This window comes from Scylla paramamosain, chromosome 21 (genome assembly GCF_035594125.1).
Source record: "Scylla paramamosain isolate STU-SP2022 chromosome 21, ASM3559412v1, whole genome shotgun sequence".
Classification (NCBI taxonomy): Eukaryota; Metazoa; Arthropoda; class Malacostraca; order Decapoda; family Portunidae; genus Scylla; species Scylla paramamosain.
The window spans coordinates 4,871,757-4,893,863 of record NC_087171.1 but is presented as its reverse complement, the minus strand read 5'-3'; the positions used below and the strand labels follow the sequence as shown (position 1 = coordinate 4,893,863).

The 22,107-nt window shown below is 37.1% G+C and overlaps 1 protein-coding gene across 1 annotated transcript; it reads left to right on the top strand.

Moving 5' to 3' along the window:
* The first annotated feature begins 995 nt into the window (after positions 1 to 995).
* On the top strand, positions 996 to 20,545 carry LOC135110890 (T-complex protein 1 subunit alpha-like). The gene is made up of 13 exons (XM_064023511.1): positions 996 to 1,218; positions 1,584 to 1,809; positions 5,475 to 5,560; positions 6,643 to 6,747; positions 7,464 to 7,585; positions 9,576 to 9,675; positions 10,057 to 10,249; positions 11,369 to 11,514; positions 12,574 to 12,708; positions 13,287 to 13,432; positions 13,831 to 14,023; positions 14,707 to 14,893; positions 20,135 to 20,545. The coding sequence occupies exons 2-13, from the start codon at positions 1,740 to 1,742 to the stop codon at positions 20,317 to 20,319; spliced, it is 1,668 nt and encodes a 555-aa protein (XP_063879581.1). The 5' UTR covers positions 996 to 1,218; positions 1,584 to 1,739; the 3' UTR covers positions 20,320 to 20,545.
* Positions 20,546 to 22,107: the final 1,562 nt, after the last annotated feature.

The window sequence follows — 22,107 nt, the reverse complement described above, 5'->3', positions numbered from 1 at the left end:
TATCGCTATAGACAATGGCGCCAGTCTCTAAACAACGAGCAACACAACGCCGCTGGCTAGCACACTCACACATGTACTCATACGTACTCACATGTGTACTCATATGAGACAACTCCATGCACAGCATGCTCATATGTTCACCAACAGGGCTGCTACATGTACGTGCTCATAACAGTATATATTTATTTTCTTTGAAATTTAAGAGTAGCTCGTGCTGCCATATAAAATGTGAAACATTTATAATAGCTTTTTAGGTATTCCTATTTTAGTATCTCTTAAATAAGTGTGCTCATTTTCATTTTCTGTTATCGCAGTACTTCAGAAAGAACGTGAAAAGACCCGACCCTTCTACATTTTAATTCAAGAAGGGCTTCATAATTCATTGGAGATTTTCTTTGTATCAGTTAACTGTAGAAAGTACGGGAACCTGAAAATATTGAAAGTATAACAGAGGAATCCATGAAATATAAATATCTACAAAGGTATCAATGCATATCCAGATGATATGCATTGAACAGTCCAACCTTAACCTTCATCATACTTCAAGCTTCCATTATACATACTATGACAAATAGTTGTGTTATGAAAGACGCATTTTGCAAAATCAATGACTCTCATTTCAGACATGACGAAGAAGAGTGTTCAGTGTTCACTTTTAACATACGGCCTTCGCATTGATTTTACGTTGTGGACGGAACGGTTGAAAGAAACAGCTTATGTGCTTATGTTGATATTAGTATGCTATCATGCGTTTGTAAAATATTGAAAAGACTGAAGTCGAAAGATATGAACCACCTTTGTTTTCAGTTTGCTCATCAGCTGCTGACCTACTTGTATGCATTGTATTGTACCTACATACGTAGGCTTGTTCCTTAGCCGAAGGACTGGGCCAACATTGACCTCCAGATTAGATAATTAGTTTACCTTCTCTGGTGAACCTAGTTACCTCAATTTATCGATTAGCGTGGAAGGAAAAAAAAAAAAAAAACGGCAACTTAGGCCAGAATGGGACGCGAATTACTTGCTTCATAACTGTGCTACAGATCTTAAACCTATAGTGGAATCGGAGTTAGTAACGTTTGTTACCACATCTTAAAGGAAAATTATGAAACGAAACCATCCTGTAAAATGAAGGGCAGATTGAAGCATGAATAATGATGCACCCACCTCTGCACCGAGTGTGGGCGTAGCTGTCTCCCAAACATGGTAACAATACTCGTGAGTCCTTCTGCTTCTCAACTGTCATTGCACATGACAAATATACATTTGAATGCACCGGCATTATGTTAACATAATTTTTGTTTCTTTGAAAAAAAAATTAAATGCCTTGAAATCAGCGAAGAGAGTCGTGCTTGAAAATATGTGACAAACATCTCATCCAAGACATTAAGGTTAAGTTTGTTTAACGTTGAATATCTTTCATTAACGATTTTCTGATCAAAAGAGATATTTTCTTGTCAACAACGTCATGTGGCAGCGAAAACCATGCTAAATCGTGAATAAATATAACATTTGCCATTTGCTTCGAGAAGAATCTGCCAACTTCATGCACTTATAATAAAACAATCCCATCCTCTATGCAGGCTAACCAGCGCGAGTATAAGAAATCCAAGCCTCTATGAAGACTGGCATGGCGCGTGATCCCCTCCTGGCCACATTGTTTACATGAGTCACTGCGGCGAGGCGGCGGCGACAGGAAGCATCACTACCACGGAAGAAATTAGCTCGATTCCACCACAATGACTGCCGAATCAGTGCTCAGTATCCAGGGCAAGCGTTCCTCAGGGACGCCTGTACGCACCGAGAATGGTAAGGAGGAGGAGGGAGGAGGAAAGTAAAAGGATTAGTAGGGAAATGTAGGGCGGGCCACACCGGTCATGTCAAAGGGTGTATTTTGAGAGACGCGAATTGTTCAGATTTGGTGTGTGCTATGATAATCTCTCAATGTCTCTTAGTTTTCTGTTTCCAAAGAAGCCTACGTTCCGAGGTCTTCACGGTTTTTTTTATTTTATTATTATTTTTTTTTATTAAGAACTGGCTTATTACTTGGCCGCGTGTCATCACCATTGTCTGCCGTCACTAATGTTATTTTGGAATGACATCAGAGATAAGATGTTGTTTCGAGGTATAACCTTTGCAACAACACCCCTTTATCTTTCTAAGTCCCTATTTTCTTTCTTGTGTGTGTGTGTGTGTGTGTGTGTGTGTGTGTGTGTGTGTGTGTGTGTGTGTGTGTGTGTGTGTGTGAGAGAGATTTCCTAATTGTTTATCATCTCTGAAAACCCTGAAAGCGATCTAATCTTGGAAGAAATTAATGCTGAGAAAGATTTTGGAGTTCTAATAGGTAATAAACTAAAATTTAGTGAACAAGTACAATCTGTGGTGAACAAGGTAAATTCCACAGTCGGGATAATCAAAAGATCTTTTGAAGAACTTGACAAAAAAATACCTTTTTATTGTTATATAAATTAGTCCAAAGCAAAACAGAATATTATGTCCAGGCATGGTCTCCCTACCTCAAGGAAGATCAATTGAGTTTGGAAGGAGTGCAGAGATGTGCTGCCAAACTAGTACCTGCATTGAGAAAAAGTTATCCTGAAAGACTTGAGGCCTTAGGACAACAACACTTCTCCAGAGAAGACTGAGGGAAGATATAATTGAGATATACAAGTTGCTGCATGGAATAGAAGATATATACCATAGGAAGCTGATGCTTGTAAATGAAAATGTAAGAATGAGAGGACACCAACTGAAACTGGAAAAAAAAAAAAAAAAAAAAAAATTGACTTGTTGTGAGGAACAAGTTTTTCAGCCAGACAGTAGTGAACCTATGGAATAGTTTACCAAAACATGTTGTGGCCACATCCTCTGTGGCTAGTCTGAAACAAAAATTGGATAAACCTTGGAAAAAATAAAGATATGGACTTGGAGGAGCTAATTGACTCATAGTAAGTCCCACTACACTTAGTAATAAGGTAATAGATTCTCTTTTGCTAAAGTCTGTATATTAAACCCTTTGTTTCTTCAACTTATTGATTAGATTAAAATAATAATCTGTCAATTTCACTCCTGTTTTCTTTGTAAGCTTTGCTATTATTTTAGGAGAGGACCATAATGCTTTACACATTTAGGAGTATTGTTTTTGATTACCTTTATGGATGCTGAGAAACTTTCTTTGGTAAATATTAAGAAGAGTTACGTGGACCTATTTCCTATTTTTTTTCGGCTCCTGCCCTCTACATTATTGGGGACCTGGTGGAAAAACGGGGTTTTTAGGTGGAAAAGCTAAAATAGAGCCAAATATTGTCTCTGACCACTAATAATAAATATTGCTGCTGTTCTTGTCATTGTAATGACTGCCATGTTCTTGATCTTGCTTCTGCTGTTAACATCCTAACTTAACTAAACTGTACTGGTAAATATGAAATAGAGCTTCTGCAGCAGTAGTGCAGCTCCATATTTATTCTTGGTGGTAAGAGGCAATATTTGGCTCTATTTTAGCTTTCCCCACCGGAAAACCCCACTTTCCCACCAGGTCCCCAACATTGTAAGGGGTAGGGGCTGAAAAAAAATAGGAAATAGGGTCATGTGACTCTTTTTAGTACTTTCCCTTACTTTATTGAAGATTTTGTTGCAAATTACTAGTTTCTGTGGTATAGGGAATTTTTGTTAGGTGATGCGTGTAGGTTAGGCTAGGTTAAGTGAGGGTCAGGTCAGGTTAGGTCAGCTTAGGTTAGATTAGGTTAGGTCAGGTCAGGTTGGGTACTATTCTCCATTCATATAAGGAAATAGGTTCCATTTCTTGTTTGGCATGGCATGCTTAATAGAAGTAGCAGTGATGTACCTTCCATCATTGCTCCACCTTCAGAATACACCTATTTATGTTCTTCCACTTAGCTCATGACAGGAAAATTTGGTTTGTATCGATATAGTATTTCCAAATTTTTATACCAGTCACAGGAGAATTTATTTGTATAGGTATTATCTTTACAGGATAGATAGTTTGTAGTTTAAGTTGCCTAATAAATTGTTGTACATTTATGTATTTATTAATTACCATTCATTTATCCAGTGATTTCGGCAGCAAATTGTTGACTTTACCTTTTGTTTTGGTGGCCTCTCCACATTGTGGTGGCAAAATAAAAAATTATTGTAATTGTGCTGACATCATCTTAACAATCTGGTGTAGTAAAACACTGGTGCAAGTACAAGATCTACATGATGTAATTTCATTGAACATTCTACCTACTTAACCTTACTTCCTAATTAGTACTAATTTAACCCAATCTGATATGAAGAGGGAGTTCCATCTCCCATAACTTCTGCAAGTATTTCTACTTTCATATTGTAGCTGACAGGAATATAATAAGTGTTTTGCTATTAGTGCTGCAAATTAGTACATTTCTGGATGCCTAGAAAAATTCCAGTTTTACTTTTATGACTTCTGCCTCTTCTTCACTGGTCTTTGGGATTCAGTAGGAACTTGATCCTTAAGTGCAGATGGAAAAAAATACATACTGTATATCTCCTATTGTTATTTTCATGGCTACTATTCTTCTGAACTTATTAACTGTATGCCTTCCCCCACTCCTGCATCCTCACTGCCTTTATTGTGTTCACCTTACTAAAGGAAAGAATAAATATGTATCTTGATTCTTTCATTCCTTTCGCTTATAAATTCAGGAACTCTTTTCCTGTTTGTGCTCCCTTCCTTTTTACAAGTTGAATGATTTCAAAAGAGGAGTATCAGGACACTTCAGAAACTAAATTGGCCAACTCTCTTGTTTCTTTTTCTGTTATTCTTTGTAAGTGGCATCATAAGTGAACTCTGTGCTCTTATGTTGCATTATAAACCAACTAGAAAGCTTCCCTGGATAGCCTCAGAAGAGTAATTGGCAAAACTGAAGAGATTATACTGCTGGCTTCAATGCCACTCACTGGTGTGTTTTGTTTTCATTAGATTTTTCTTATTTTTTTAAGTATTTATTTGTTTTATTCAGACAATCACAATGATGTTTTCTTTCTTTGTAATGGATTACTTGTGGAAATGTCTTTGATCTGTGTTACTCAATACACTTTCCATTTGTTGCTTGATATATATATATATATATATATATATATATATATATATATATATATATATATATATATATATATATATATATATATATATATATATATATATCAATTTATTCATTTGTATAAAGTTTAAAGTTATGTATCTATCTATCTATCTATCTATATATATATATATATATATATATATATATATATATATATATATATATATATATATATATATATATATATATATATATATATATATATATATATATATATATATATATATATATATATATATATATATATATATGTGTGTGTGTGTGTGTGTGTGTGTGTGTGTGTGTGTGTGTGTGTGTGTGTGTGTGTATTTATCTTTTTGTTTTTTATTTATTTATTTATTATTTTTACAGTTATTGCTGCCAGTTCAGTTGCCAACATTGTCAAGAGCTCCCTGGGTCCAGTTGGACTCGACAAAATGATTGTTGATGATGTCGGTGTAAGTACATCAGCTGTGCTTCATCATACAGTGCATAGTATGTCTAACAACCTAAAAGTTTTCTTTGAACTTTACTTTACATTTAGGTATAAGGGTACAAAAGAAAGACTTCACTGAATACAGGGAAGTAAAATTATATGTGTACCTTTTGGATTTGTAATAATGTATGTGTACTCTTCCTGTTATAGAATGGAAATCTAGATAGCTGGGTATGTTGAAAGTAAGTCCTTCATTGAATGATAAAAATGATGTTAATTGTTCATCATTATCACCATTATTTTGGAAGACCCAGAACATGTTTGCATCTGTCCATCCTGTTCAGTTAATAGTAACTCATACAGCTATGCAGTCTAGCAGTCTCCTTGCTCAGGTCTTGTTCACACTGTTCTTTTGGACTTGTTACGTTGTGTTTCCATGGCCCTTTAAAAACTTGACCAGAGTCAATTTCTACTCTACTTAGTTTATCTACCAATTACATTAAAATCTTTAATTATTCATTCTATCACCTCATTATATTTTAACCTCCTCAGTCTATCTCTAATACACACATATTGTATTGCTTTCTTAGTTTACTTACAGTATCTCTCTCTCTCTCTCTCTCTCTCTCTCTCTCTCTCTCTCTCTCTCTCTCTCTCTCTCTCTCTCTCTCTCTCTCTCTCTCTCTCTCTCTCTCTCTCCATCCCATAAGCCACAATGGAAGAAATTTGTCATAATTATAGCAAAATGGTATTGCTATCTTTAAATTGTTTCAGATTTTATTAATTTTTAGTTTTCAATAATGTATTCTTATAAGTGTAACCTTCATAAAAAAATTCCTTATGACTTGGAGGTAATCTGAAAGTTTGCATTCAGAGGTTTTCTTCAGGTTTTTTAATGAAATAAGACAGCTTATTCATAGTTTATTCTGGACAATAATTTTGAAGTAGAAAACATTATATTTTTAGATTCTTGCATTATTCTTTTTTATACCTGTTGTTCTTGTGTAAATTTTTCTATTTGAAATTCTAAGTATTAGAGAAAAGCAGATTAGTTAGTGAATTAATGACACCTTTTCATCATAATATCAATATGGTTCTTTGTAGGATGTGACAGTAACCAATGATGGAGCAACCATTCTAAAGCTCCTGGAGGTGGAGCACCCAGCAGCTCGTGTACTGGTGGAGTTGGCACAGCTTCAGGATGAGGAGGTAAGGCAGAAGCTTTTCATATTATTTGAAATTTTATCTAAAAATGATCTCAGTGTAGTGTTTTAAGGCCTCTCTAGTATAGTGAAACGTGGTTTGTCTGGTTACCTGTTTATCCATGTATTGATATAGAAACCTCTCTAGTACAGTGAAACGTGGTTTATCTGGTTACCTGTTTATCCATGTATTGATATAGAAAAATATGCCATTATTCTTCTTTGAAACTTTTGACTTTGTCCTGCATACTCTGTCAGGTTGCATGGCATCCAGCCTCTCACTTATATCTATTTGCCATGAATCCTTAAACAAGAAAACTGTGATAACTTTACTCAAGAGTGTTTAACCCACCACATCCACTCACTTCATTCTCTCTTGTTTCTAACAGTGTTCATGTTTCTTTTGCTCATAACGAGTGTTTTTTTTTTCTGGTGACAGCAGTAGATAGTAATACATTAGATATGATGGATAGTAAATATGATCTGTAATATAAGTTTAGATTTATATAGACAAGGAAGATAAAGGATGGCTAGTGGAAGGTAGGTATTCCCACCATCCATCCTTCAGGGGATAATTCTCTCTCTCTCTCTCTCTCTCTCTCTCTCTCTCTCTCTCTCTCTCTCTCTCTCTCTCTCTCTCTCTCTCTCTCTCTCTCTCTGTTTGTCTTTTCCAAATTCCAAATATAAAAAAAAAAAATTTCATTGTTCCTTGAATCCCCACAGGTTGGTGATGGCACAACCAGTGTGGTGATCATTGCTGCTGAGCTGCTCAAGGTTGCTGATGAGCTTGTAAAGCAGAAAATCCATCCCACCTCCATCATTGCTGGCTACAAATTGGCTTGCAAGTAAGTCTCCCTACCTCTCTGTTTTCTCTTCCACCTCCTCTCCCTCATCCACAATCATTTTGTTACTTGCTCACATCTGTGGACTGGCAAGTTTTCATGGGTGCAGACATCTTCCTTTCTTGTTATAAGGTGCAATGAGTATATTGTAGCTGAGATTAATGTGCATGTATAAAATTGTATTTTACAAAGGTAATGGTATATCATAATCTGTAGGTTGTTCTGGATAGTTTAATATATTTTGGGAATTTTTCTCATGGTTTTATAAGTTTAGACCTTTTTGCTTCATTTGGGACATAGATTTGTTAAAAGTAACTTGTTTTAAATACAGTAAAGTTATTTTCTTTGCAAGAATATTGTCAACAGTGCAAATTAAGATTAGGAGCTCATGAAGTACTAACTTTCGATAAGATGCATGTTTTATGCCCTGTTGAGGGGTAATGGGAAAAATTTCAGCTCTTTCTGGTTCAGTCCAATTGGTTGTTTGATATGGCATGACACTAATCCCCCAACACCTTTACCCTAGGATGTCAGGTTGGGCATTATCTGTACACTATGGACATTTATGACTGATGTCCCAAAAGGCATCAGAGATAAGGGTTTTACATCCCCAGACCAGTGACAGTTCCAGAATTTGCTGTGGAGCACCTTTTTTTTTTTTTTTATCCTTGGATCCCATGCTGCATCAGGTCCTTCAGAGCAATTCTGTGGCGTACCCTATCATGCATCAAGTAATAATTAATATATCACCTACCAGCTATGTAGCTCTTTCAGGCTTAGAGATGATGTGCTGAAGTGTACTGGTAGGCTTGCTACAAGTGCCCTGCAGTGTCCCTGGGACCTAGAAGGATCCTGGTGGAAAACTGCTGGGACAGAGGTGGCAGGGTGGCTCAGTGGCACTGTAGAGAGGTGGTAAAGTGGAGCAGGTGACCCAGGTGTTGTGGTAGAGAGGAGTGGGCAGCCCAGCCAGAGTGGGTAGTGTGCAGCAAATCCCCAACCTCGAGCATGCCTGGGGTTTGGGGCAGTGGTGAGCTGTGTCAGAATACACAATCTCCGTTTCATTATAAGTTTCTCAAGATGTGTCATGCACTAAATCGTGCACCAGTATACAGCTACACTAAGTCTCTCACAGTGCCCCAGGCAAGCAGCTCTGCTCCTCTCCCATAAGATGACAAAGGCACTTCCTTACATATGAGGCTTTGAGCTCCTGGTGGCTTTTATTTGGTGGTGGTGTAGCTTTTTCTAACCTGGCAGAGCCATAATTAAATTGTTCATCTGTGTCAGACATGGCAGTCACATCTGCAGCTGATGTAGCAAAGGCATGATACCTATTTCTCCCTTCCTTTCTCATTCTCCTTTCTCTTCCTGTCTCCTCACTTCTCCTTTTCCTTTCCTACTTGGGTCTTCACAGTGGGTATTAGAATTATGATTAGCACACAGGTGGCATGAGTTGATAAAGTTTTAATATGAGGCTCTGTGTTGAAATGGAGAAAATGCACAGTACTACAAGTTAGGCACTTTAAAAGGTAGTTCTAGCTCAGATTTCTTTGTTTTCTCAACTCTTGTGGAGCCTTACGCCTTATCGCATTAACGTTGCACTCCAAGATTGGCAGATCGAGTCTTGTCCAGGCCTGTGAGCTTAAGCTGTTTACTGTAAGGTTACTGCTGTGGTTGGGCACCACGGTGGGTGGTTGGGTTCACCTGGCTGATGTTCCTCTGGAGAGCATCAATGATGGACATCAGAACTGAAACCAATGAACTTTTAACTTTTTAAAGTGATTATTAAGGATAAATTTTATCCTTAATAATTACTTTAAGAAATGGATGTTAAAACTAAAACCAATGAACTTTTAACTTTTAAAAGTGATTATTAAAGGATAAATTTTCCTTATTTAGCACTTAAGTAGGATGATTATGAATTACATCTATGAGAAATTGAGATTTACTTCAACTTTCAATGCAAGCTTGTAATGCCTTGGTGTATTTCTTTCAGGGAAGCTTGTCGGTATATTCAGAACAACCTGACCATGAACACAGATGAGCTGGGCCGGGATTGTATTGTTGCTGCTGCCAAGACTTCCATGTCATCCAAGGTATAGAAGAAAGCATTCATCTATTCACCCCATAGTGTTCCCAACTGCTGTATGAATTGTACCCAGTTAAACAGGCAACAGTGCCGTCAAACACTTCTTACTGCTAAAAGCAGAGATGGATATCTGTACAAAATTCTGAATGCTGACCTATTTTTGAGACTTGTAATTCAGTCACTTTTAACGTTCTCACCCATAGGCTGCACATGTGTAAAAAATGCAGTCCACTTCATTCCATTTCAGCTTTGATTGTCTACCTTAGCTTTCATCTCCCTTATACAGCCATCTCTTCTTAGTTTCAGTTTGCTTCATTCCATTTCTTTGATTCATGAGGAATTAAAAATAAACACCAAGACATGTATTGACACTTGTTTTGTCTTTCAGGTCATCTCCATTGACAGTGACTTCTTTGCCAACATGGTAGTAGATGCAGCCATGGCAGTGCGTACTTCTGATGGCAAGGGAGGTTATAAGTATCCCATCAAGGCTGTCAACATCCTCAAGGCACATGGCCGCTCTGCCACAGAGTCTGCAATCATCAACGGTTATGCCCTCAACTGTACCGTGGCATCACATGGTAAGTCCTTTTCCTTTTACTTCACTTGTATTGTCTTTTGTATTGACACCATATGGACCCATAATATATTTTATTCTCATGGAGTAACATGATGTGTACAGTTTTCTGAGGTATGGAATGAGAATGTGTTCCACTTTGGATATCAGATTGTAAAAGAATTTTACATAATTGGAGGATTTAGGTGAAAGATACACCACTGATGACAAAGTTTTTATCAGATGATTGGAAATTCTGAAGACACTCAAAAGCATGTCTACAAGGGCAAGTTCTAGCATTGCATACACATATACAACAGCAGCTTTAGATTGAAATTGAGGCTAGAAAAAGTAAGGGGAAAAGAAAAGTCTGCTGTCAGTGGTCCCAGGTTTCACTGAGGAGTAGAGGGTGAAGTTTGGAGGAAGTGGGATGATTGTGCACAGATTGGAGGTTAGATCTTAGACCACATATGTTACAGAAGTTGATAAAGGGAAAGTTAGAGGAGGTAGCAAGATAGCTCAGGTCAGTAACTGATGGATAGCCTTGCCTTAGGACATTTATGGTTACCTCCCCTGATGGGGACCCAGAGGCTGATTTCTGTGGATTATCAGGATTTTTATTTTTGTGGTAAGTGTGTGTAGTTATGGGAAGTTGTCTTTATAGTTCAGGCTGCTACTCCACTTTGTTTGTTCTTATAAAAGGAAACAAAAGACACTGGGAGAATCAGCAGGTTTGTATCACTCCCTCATACCCTGTATGTATCTTACTGGGAGTGATTTAGAGTTGCAGGTGTCTACTGCCTCCTCACCATAAAAGGTTATAAATCCTAGTTGTCTACCTGTTAGGTATATGACTGTTAGCTCTACACACAGTCAAGAAATTTTAGTGTTATTGAAGCCATTTGAATTCAGCTCGCTTTTTTTTTTGTTCTGTATCATTTGTTAAAAACCAGAGAATAGACATGGCCCAGGAAGTTGTGACCTTGCAATCAAGCACATAGAAGACTAGCAGTCATACTATTGTGTGTGTGTGTGTGTGTGTGTGTGTGTTATAAATGTAGGATAAATGTTAATTGTCTTTGGTTTGTACACCATAAGATTATTTCATGCAAATAAAGCCAACACATTTTTCACTCTTCTTCAGCAATGACCAAGAAGATCACCAATGCAAAGATTGCCTGCCTTGACTTCTCATTGAACAAGGAGAAAATGAAGTTGGGAATTCAGGTCCTGGTGAATGATCCCGCCAAACTGGAGGCCATCCGGCAGCGTGAGGCAGATATCACAAAGGTAAGGTGTCTACAGCCTGGTTATTTCATTGAGTTTTAAAAGTTTTAATATCTATCTATCTATCTATCTATGACACACCACTCTCTCCAGAAGCATCCCCAAAGAGGATGGCCACAGCAGAGCTTCCACCTCTCCTTATCCAGACATTCCCTTATTGCTTGTTCAAGTGCCTGGCCACTACTAGCATCTCTTTCACTTATATACTCCAATATCCTATACTTCCAACTTTCAAGTGTCCTTCCTCTCCTTTTAATACCTTCATCTTGTTTCACATACACCCTTTACAAACTATTTGCCCTTCAACATGCACATAACATCTCATTGTTCATTTTCATCCATTTCACCAGTTCACAGTTTGCACCACTTAGATGCTCATATCACATCTCTCATAAGCATTGTCATTGCTCTCACCCTCTCATCTTGTCACTCTACTTGCCCTCCTTTTTTAGCGAATTTCCACAGCATGCACCCTTGATTGCTGTGCCTATTCCACATCCAGATCTCTGAGCCATACATCAGCATTGGTAGAATATTTTCCATAAACATCTTTTATGTTTCATGATTGCAAGTGACCTGCCTACCTTTCACATCCATTACTCCTTGTTCCCAAATACTGAAACTCACACTCTTCTTTCATTATCTTTCTTCCCATAAGCACCTTACACCTTCCTACATCTGGTACATTCACCCTAAAAGATATTGTAGAGTCACACCTCCACTTTTCTTCTCTCAGATATCACCATTGTACTTTTTCCAGCATTCACCTTCAGTTTCCATCTTAAATATGCCATGTAGAAATTATCCACCATTCTCTTAAGTTCCCTTTCACTTTGCTTGTAAGGCAAACATAGTTATATCTTGAGAAGTTCTGCAAAATCCAGTTTTAATGATGTAAATGTATTGTTTAACAACTAAGATATAATTTGGATTTTACTTCTTGCCAAGGTTAGACTTTTTCCACCTGTTAAACTGTTTCTGTTCTAAATTTGCATGAATAACAGCACTTCTTTCTTCTTTTGCCTTTTGTCACAATTACATACTTACTCCTTTGTATTGCAGGAACGTATTGAGAAAATCCTAAAGGCTGGTGCAAATGTAATCCTAACAACTGGAGGAATTGATGACCTCTGCCTGAAGTACTTTGTGGAGGCTGGAGCAATGGCTGTCCGTCGCTGTAAGAAGTCAGACCTAAAGGTGAGACTGAACTATCATCATGATACTGAACTATCATGATATTACAGAAATCCGTCCAATATTTGTCCTATTTCATGCACACCATGTTTGCATGTTACATTTGTCCAGATATTGTGTGTCCAATTAATTCTTGCCACTTGCCACACATTGGTATGGAAAGTGGTATTGTGCAGTATTATGTAGGTAACGAATTTGAGTTGTGCTGGCTGCTGTTGGGTCTTTTTCCAGTCATGTCCGATTTGATATCCAGACATGGTTACATGTGTCTAGTTATTGAACATCTGGTTATTTGAAAAGATAAATGTATCTGCTTCCTCATTCTATATTTTGGTTGTTGAGTTTCACATGCCAGGTCCTTTAGCAAACATCCCACGTACTAATTACTTACTTACCTAATTGTAAATTTTGATGGTCAGGGTTTGGTCACAGTTTATTTTCATTTTATGCGCATGTAACAAGATTTGTGTCTCATCTCCCATGTCACTGCCTATATTTTTCAGAATAATTAACAACAAAGATGAAATTCTTTAATACTAAGAGTTTTTCTTATTCCACATAAATTGTTGTCTGTCTAACAGAGAATAGCCAAGGCAACAGGTGCGACATTCTTAACAACACTGTGCAACCTTGAGGGAGAAGAATCCTTTGAACCCACTTACCTTGGCGAGGCAGCTGAGGTCACTCAGGAACGTGTGTGTGATGATGAGCTCATTCTCATTAAGGGGTAAGTTAAGACATGGTGACTAGACTGTATAGGTAACTGTACTTGTATGTTACTAACACTTGTATTTGCTGGTCAAATTGTTCTTTAAAATATTTATTATATGCATTTTGTTAGGTTTTCCCTGTATAGTTTATATAATGTTGATTTTATTCCATTAGTCATTATAAACAACTGTTATATATCATTTATTTGTTGAAAATCTAGAAATTTGTTCATTGTTGTTTCATCTCAGTAATATGAAATACATCATGTGCTAACTAGAATTCCTCCTCTTCCGATTAGACTCTGAATCATACCGACATTGACATCTCGATATGTAAACCATTTTTTATAATGTAAGGAGTACTACTCACTTGAGAAAATAGAAATTGAACTTTACTCTTGGTTTTCTTCCTCAGGACCAGTGCACGAACAGCCAGCTCTCTTATCCTTCGCGGTCCAAATGACTTTTACTGCGATGAGATGGAACGTTCTCTGCACGATGCCCTGTGTGTAGTGAAGCGGGTCCTGGAGAGCAGCTCCATTGTGTGTGGTGGAGGATCAGTGGAAGCAGCACTGTCTGTCTACCTGGAAAGCTTTGCCACCAGTCTTGTGAGTAAACTTATTATTTTAACTGTCAAGCCAACATCCCTCTCAAATAGTGGCAATCAAGACAAAATACACACACACACACACACACACACACACACACACACACACACACACACACACACACACACACACACTTTTTTTTAATTGAAATTATTTATTAGTTTCCTTCATATTTTAATTTTTTTTTTTTAATTCCCTCATTATTATGATTAAAATACTTCTGTCCCTTGTGCAACGTACACTGATGAGCAGATGTGATTTTTTCTCTACATAGGGTCTATACCATTGTTTTAGAATCTTTTTCCTCATGGCACACCAGGCCAGGTGCTAAAATGGGTGAGGTGCACCATCAGTATTAAAAGATGGAACTAATGAAACATAGTAAATCCTCATATGTTAAACATGTTCTTATTAGTAATTATTTTTTATGGATTTAATCATGGTTTTCAATATTTTTTTTACATTCATTACCTGAAGATTACAATTAATCATGATGTCCTTGACAAAGTTACAACTATCAAACACATTCAGAATTATGAAGATAGTAATAATTTTATTCACACACAAGCATGTGTATAAATAAATGGGCTCCTCATGGATACAAATGGCCATGAATAGAGGGTCAAATGTACCAGGCACAATTTCTGATCAATCTAAAAATGTAATCTTTCCTTTCTTTTCAGAGTTCTCGAGAACAACTAGCAATTGGGGCATTTGCCCAATCTCTATTGGTCATTCCCAACACCCTGGCTGTCAATGCAGCTAAGGATGCAACTGACCTAGTTCCCAAGCTTCGAGCATACCACCACTCATCCCAGATCAAGACTGAGCATTCCCAGCTGAAGTATTATGGTTTGGATCTTATAGAAGGTGAGTCTTTTACATCAACTAATTTTGTGATTACCTTAATTAAAGTGGTTTTTAAATAAAATTACAACCATATTTACAGCAGTTTTTTAGGTTTTGCCTTTAATATTCAAGTGTAGTTTGAGATTAATGCAAAAAGTGGACAAGGTACTTTGAGTAAATATTACAGTTGTGCGTCTTGAAACTTTTGGTTTACAAGTTTTGTAAAAAAAAAAAATTGTATACCAGTGCACACTTACTCATTTATAGTGTGCTGTGCATCCTGATTGAGGGATGAAAATGATTATTACATAAGAACTTAAGTTAATTAATATATAAATGTATTATGATAAATATCTTGTTCCTACTATTTGAAGCTTAGAAGTTTATTTATTTTTGAAGCTTAGAAGTTTATTTATTTATTATTTTTGGAGTGAATGTGAATGTACTGTTATTGCCATGGAATCTGAATATTGTGGACATTGGAATGTATTAGTGAAAAATAGATGATATGCATGGTATTAATTTTTTTTATCAGACACAGGGTTGGCATTAAAAACTCCATGCCCCCCACCAAAAATAAAATGAAAATAAAGTGGGTTGTTTAGGGATAAAAAAACATATCAAAATTTAATAAGGTGTAATCAAACCTGACCTATTAATTTCCCGTACAGTACAAGTTAACACAGGCTTTTGTCTGACCAGACTAACCTGTATCAGCATGACTTAAATGTTTAAGTGTCCGTTCTTCATTAATAAAGTGTCAAAATCTTGTAAGATGTAATTCTTGTGACTTCTGGCACTTACCCAAAAACATCTCCAATAACTTTTGCTTCTTCGCCTTTCCCTCCTTTGTTTCAACCTGATGGCACCACTGCCATCTCATCTATTTCTAAAGCTGACCTCTTAGCTCAAACCTTGCTAAAAACTTTACCTTGGATGATTCAGGGCTTGTTCCCCCCTCTCCTCCACCCTCTGACTACTTTCTGCTACCTACTAAAATTCTTTGCATTGATGTTTTCCATGCCCTCACTGGCCTAAACTCTTGGAAAGCTTATGGATCTGATGGGGTCTGTCCTATTGTTCTCCGAAACTATACCTTCGTGCTTGCACCTTGCCTAGTCAAACTCTTTCAGCACTGTTTATCAACATCTACCTTCCCTTCTTGCTGGAAGTTTGCCTACATTCAGCCTGTTCCTAAAAAAGGGTGACTGTTCTAATCCCTCAAACTACCGTCCTATTATTCCCTTAATTTCCTATCTCTCTAAAGTTTTGAATCTATCCTCAACATAAAAATTCTGAAACAATCCTCAACACGAAGATTCTGAAACATTAACCACTTCACAACCTTCAATCTGATCGCCAGTATGAGTTCTGTCAAGGTCGCTTTGCTAGTGATCCTCTGGCTTTCCTTAATGAGTCTTGGTCATCCTCTTTTAGGGATTTTGGTGAAAGTTTTGCTGTTGCCTTAGACTATCAAAAGTTTTTGATATGAGTCTGGCACAAAGGTTTGATTTCCAAACTACCCTCCTATGGCTTCTATCCTTCTCTCTGTAACTTCATCTTAAGTTTCCTTTCTGACTGTTGTTCTATTGCTGCCAGACTTGGCATTAAAAACCCACAAAAAAAAAAAAAATTCTCTCCACATCAAAATTTATTTATATATTATATTGATAAATATGTACATATACATAAAAAATGTAAAAGTAGTCAATCCTGACCCTTGAATTTCCTGTATAGTACAAGTTAATACAGGCTTTGTCCAACTAGACCAACCTGTATCAGCATGACCTAAACAAGTGTCTGTTCTTCATTAATAGAAAGTGTCAAAATCTTTCAAGATCTAACTCTCCTTGTAACTTCTGGCACCTCCCCAAAATCTCCAATAACTTTGCTTCTTCATCTTTCCCTCTTTTATTTCAGCCTGATGGTATCACTGCCATCTCATCTATTTCTAAAGCTGACCTCTTGGCTCAAACCTTTGCTAGAAATGCTATCTAGGATGATTCAGGGCTTGTTCCTCCCTCTCCTCCATCCTCTGACTATTTAAAATCCTTCGCAGTGATGTTTTCCATGCCCTCACTGGCATAAACCCTTGGAAGGCTTATGGACCCGATGGGGTTCCTTCTATTGTCCTCCGAAACTGTGCCTCCATGCTCACACTTTTCCTAGTCAAACTCTTTGACTAGGAAAAGTTGCCTGTCTGTCAACATCTACCTTTTCTTCTTGCTGGAAGTTTGCCTATATTGAGCCTGTTCCTAAAAAGGTGACCATTTTAATCCCTCAGACTATTGTCTTAATACTTTAATTTCCTGCCTCTCTAAAGTTTTTGAATCTATCCTCAACAGGAAGATTCTTAAACATATATCACTTCATGACCTTTCTGATTGCCAGTATAGGTTCCATCAAGGCCGCTCTACTGGTGACCTGGCTTTTTGCTCCAGTGATAGATAGTCACTGTTCTTCTAAATCTATTAACAGTAGTGTTCCTCAGGGTTCTGTCTTGTCACTCACTTTCTTCCTACTATTCATCTATGATCTAAGCCAAACTTCTTGTCCTATCCACTCCTACGCTGATGATACCACCCTGCATTTTTCCATGTCTTCGGAGACATGCAGCCCTTCAGGGAGTAAACAGTTCTCGCATGGAAGCCACAGAACGCCTGACTTCTAATCTCTCTAAAATTTCTGATTGGGACAGAGCAAACTTTGTATTGTTCAATGCCTCAAAAACTCAATTCCCCCATATATCAACTCAACACAACCTTCCAGACAACTATCCCTCTCTTCACTTACACTCAACTCAACTTTACATCTCATCTCTAGCAAAAACAGCTTCTGTGAAGTTAGGTGTTCTGAGTCATCTCCACCAGTTTTTCTTACCTCTCCTTATCTGTCCTTGTATGGAATATGCTTCACATTTATGGGAGGGTTCCACTCTTTTAGATAGGGTGGAATTAAAAGCTTTTCATCTTATCAACTCTCTACTCTAACGGACTGTCTTCATCCTCTCTCTCTCATCGCCACAATGTTGCACCTCTTGCTATCTCCTACCACTATTTTCTTGCCAACTGTTCTTCTGATCTTGCTAACTGTATGTCCCCTCCTCCCCCAGCCTTGCTGCACAAACCTCTTCTTTCTCTCACCCCTATTATGTCCACTTCTCTAATGCAAAAGATAACCAGTATTCTCAGTCATTCATCCCTTTCTCTGGTAAACTCTGGAACTCCTTACCTTCTTTCATATTTCCACCTTCTTGTGACTTGAACTCTTTCAAGGGGGAGGTTTCAAGACACTTATCCTGTAATTTCTGACTACCATTTTCAACTCTGTTTGGGGACTGGCATATCATTTACTTATTTATTTATTTATTTATTAATTTTGTTCTTGATCCGTCCCCCTCCTACATGAAAAAAGAGACACTTCAAACTTTTTGTTTGTTCTAGATTATTTTTCAGTTGCTTATTTAAAGTGATTTACTTATAGGTATGAGCAATAAATAAAAAATAAAACTCCTAAAAACAAAAAAAAACAATAAAGCAATAAATAAAAAATAAAACTAAAAACAAAAAAAAACAATGAAACCCCAAAAAACCCAATGAGTTGGGTTTAAAAAAATAGGTTTTTTTCAAACCCCGATCAGACACCATGCATCATGCGTAACAGCTACAACTTCTATTACATTTTTAACTCTATAGTCCATTCACTCATTGCTTGCAACAATGTACAGTTTCAGCTACTTTTGTAATCTCATCAGTATGGTTAATGGCTCAGTCAGCCTGCCACCCAGTTAGAGAAGAGGCACTGGCTTCTCTCTACTCTAGTTTTACTCTTCTTTACTTATCTCCCTTATTTTATGGAATACTTTCTTGATATCCTGATTATTGGAAAGAAGAATGATAATAGATATAAATGTGGTAAAGTCAAAATTGACAAAAGAATAGAGATTTAATTGAAGTCAGACAATTGAAGTTGTTCATAATAGATTTTGTGCTGCTTTTTTCATGGGATTATCATTATACTGTACATAGTTATTTGTGATTGTGAAAGTTCTCAACATGTATGATGATGTTAAATTTTAGATAGGGCAAAAGGGAAGGATGTGAGCAGCTTTTGATCTCAAGGTGTTGGCACAAGACAAAAGTAGCTGTATGCATGCATGTCCTTATGATGCCAAGCTGCTGTTGTCTTTCTCTTACGGGTTAGGATGGAAGGTGCTTACCACCCTTCCTTTTTTCATCTTTATAAAATATAACAACATTCACCATTATATTCAGGGGTACTTCACATATTGCTATTTGTACATATAGTGTTTGATAGGTACATTGGAGAGGTATAATAAAAATGTATGGATGTTGATTACTTGAATGAATATGTGGATGAATGTGTTGGAGGAAGTATAGTTCCAGTTGCACTGTGTGGGGGCAGTGTCAGAGTGTATACATAGAAAGAGTGAAGAATGAGGAGGTGAGAAGTAGTGCAGGTGACTTAACTGATGAAACAGAGGAAGGAGCGTTGCTTTGGTTGAAAAAATAAGAGATTGATTAAGCAAATCTAATGTTTGAGTTTTACAGCCTAGGGAGGAACCATGAATGGGATATTTTTATTTTTATTTATTTTTTTATCTTTATTTATTTATTTTTTTAACAAGGAAGAGCACCTGTACATTTTAGGGATGAATGGAGAGCAGTTATAAATGCATCTAGGAAGATGTAGCTTTAATAGGAGGCTCTCTTGTATGTGGTCTGATCCCATTGGTCAAGTACATCGTTGGTGCATCAGGTGGAAGCAGACAGAGATGAGGATGATTAGATAGGATGTGTAATGTATTACTGAACAACAAAGTTCTTGGTGAACTGAGGACAAGGTAAGCTGAGTGTATTAGTTTGAGAAGAGGTAGGTAAAATGATTTAGCCATGTTGAGAGGGTGGTGGAATTGGATGTAAAGGAGAGATATCTGAATGTAAATTAGTAAATGTTTATATCTTTAGACCTAAGAAAAGAATTTTTGAAGATTTAGGCTTGTAAAGGGTGGCAGCAAGCTTGTGTAGCTTAGCAAGCTGCCATTAAGTCTGTATATGCATGTATAAAGAAAGCCTTTGAAGAAACATGAATACTTTTCCATGTTTAATGTTAAAGTTCTGCATACATATTCCATAAATAATTTTAATTCATTCATATCTTTCATTCATACGTATCATAACTATCCATGTGTTTTACTTTATATATGCAGTCAGTTGATGTACTGTTCAATCTATCTTGCAGGCCAGGTTCGTGACAACAAGAAAGTAGGTGTCTTTGAACCAACTTTGAGCAAACTGAAGCAGCTCAAATTCGCCACAGAAGCTGCCATTACCATCCTGCGCATTGATGACATGATCAAGTTAGAACAGGAACCAAGCAAGGAGAGTGGCTATCAGCAAGCTCTGAAATCAGGCCAGCTGGGTTGAAGCTGTTAAATTATCACTGCCTGAAAGATCTCATTTCATGGCTATAGAACAGAAGCACAGAACAGAAAGCACTTAGCATTTAATATTGTACTCTACAGGCATATTGAGGTCAACATCTCCGTTAACAAAGATATATGGAACTAATATAATTCCTTGAGTGAGCTATGTAATGTCAGCTTTGGTATGCTGTTTTTTTTTCTATTACTAAAATAAATGCATGGCAAATGCTATTTTATATTTTCCTTTTAGATAAGAAGGGAAGGGAAGTTAGAGCAGCATTGCTTCTCATTCATGAACCATTTAATCACATCTACAATTTACAAGTAAACCTATTTCCTGCATCAGACTGTGGGGTGGAAATTATTATTGAGGAATAGAGAACTTTAGCCAATGACAGTCCAAAGAAATGATGGATAACTTTACTAAATATATAGATGGCCATGCAGGCACAACTATATAATTTGCATGTATTTAGTTTGCCTCCATTTATGTAAGAAGTTGATTTCTTAGCAAAGTCTTTCTACTTGATCCATAAGAAGTTGTGCCATGAAACAGAGTACCAACTTAGTGTGATGTTTTCACAGCCCACAATATCAGCCCATCTTAGGTCTCTGTCTTGAATTCACTCAGTTTGGATGTCCTGCCCTTTGTTTTCCTTTTCTCTTTCTATATTCATACATCTGATATTTTAATAAAAAAAATTGTTGAAGTTTTCTTAAGTTGGTTTATGAGGAAAAGAAAACTAATAAAGAACAATGAAGTTAGATGTCCCTGATGAAAGGTTAAGAGGAACGCCTGGAGTGGATGAAACGTGTGAAGAGAGTACTGAATGAGAGGAATGGCTGTAGCAAGCAAGAGTGATTGTGTGTGCTAGAGGTGAACGGAGTGACAGTGGTGAGTGCATGAAAGTGACACTCATTGACCACTGGGAGGGAGTGTAGGTACACTTGGCAGGGCCCATTAGTGTGTAGACCCAGTTAGTGTACAGGGTACTCCATAGGAAGTAACATGCATCCATTGTGGTTTCAGGATTGGTGTAGGGAGTGTTGTGGTTTCAGGATTGGTGTAGGGAGCAGTCTCATTATGAAGGGGTGACAGTAAAGTAGTGTATGCTGTTGGTTCTTGCTATGGATAAGCTCCTAGGATGTGTAGAAGTCCACAAGACTATCCCTTTCCACCAGGAGTGTGAATGATGTGTGTATGACTGGTGTCACCCCCATGTGAAATTGCTGGCCTGGTATATAGACTATCACAGCAAATTCATAAATTCCTTATATCACAAGTTTGACATCACAATCTATGAAAGTGCACATATCAATGCATTTGAAGAATGTTTGACATCACAATTTATGAAAGTGCATATCAATCCATTTGAAGAATGGGAAGTGTAAAATGGGTGTTTTGAAGTTAAATTAAGAATTAATTAAATTAAGAAAATAGCTATAGATAGAAACAGGAATGCAGCTTTGGCAATCATTAGGGGAGACGTTGGCTAGAGTAAATCTGTAGAAAGAATTGCTTAGATATAAGATGAGTTTTTAAAGAATGGATGATTATAGGTGGATACATAGGGAATATGAAACCAAAAAAGCAGCCAGTATAAAATTATGTGAAATGGCAGGTAATTAGATAAAATGAAATGGGAGAAAACAGGAAAGTAGTACATTTGTGGGATAGAAAGGAATGATAGATGTATGGAGAAGGCATATAAAAAGTACATGTATGGTACACAAGGAGATAAGAAAAAAGTAATGAGACTACCATAGCGTGCAATAGATGGCAGAGGAG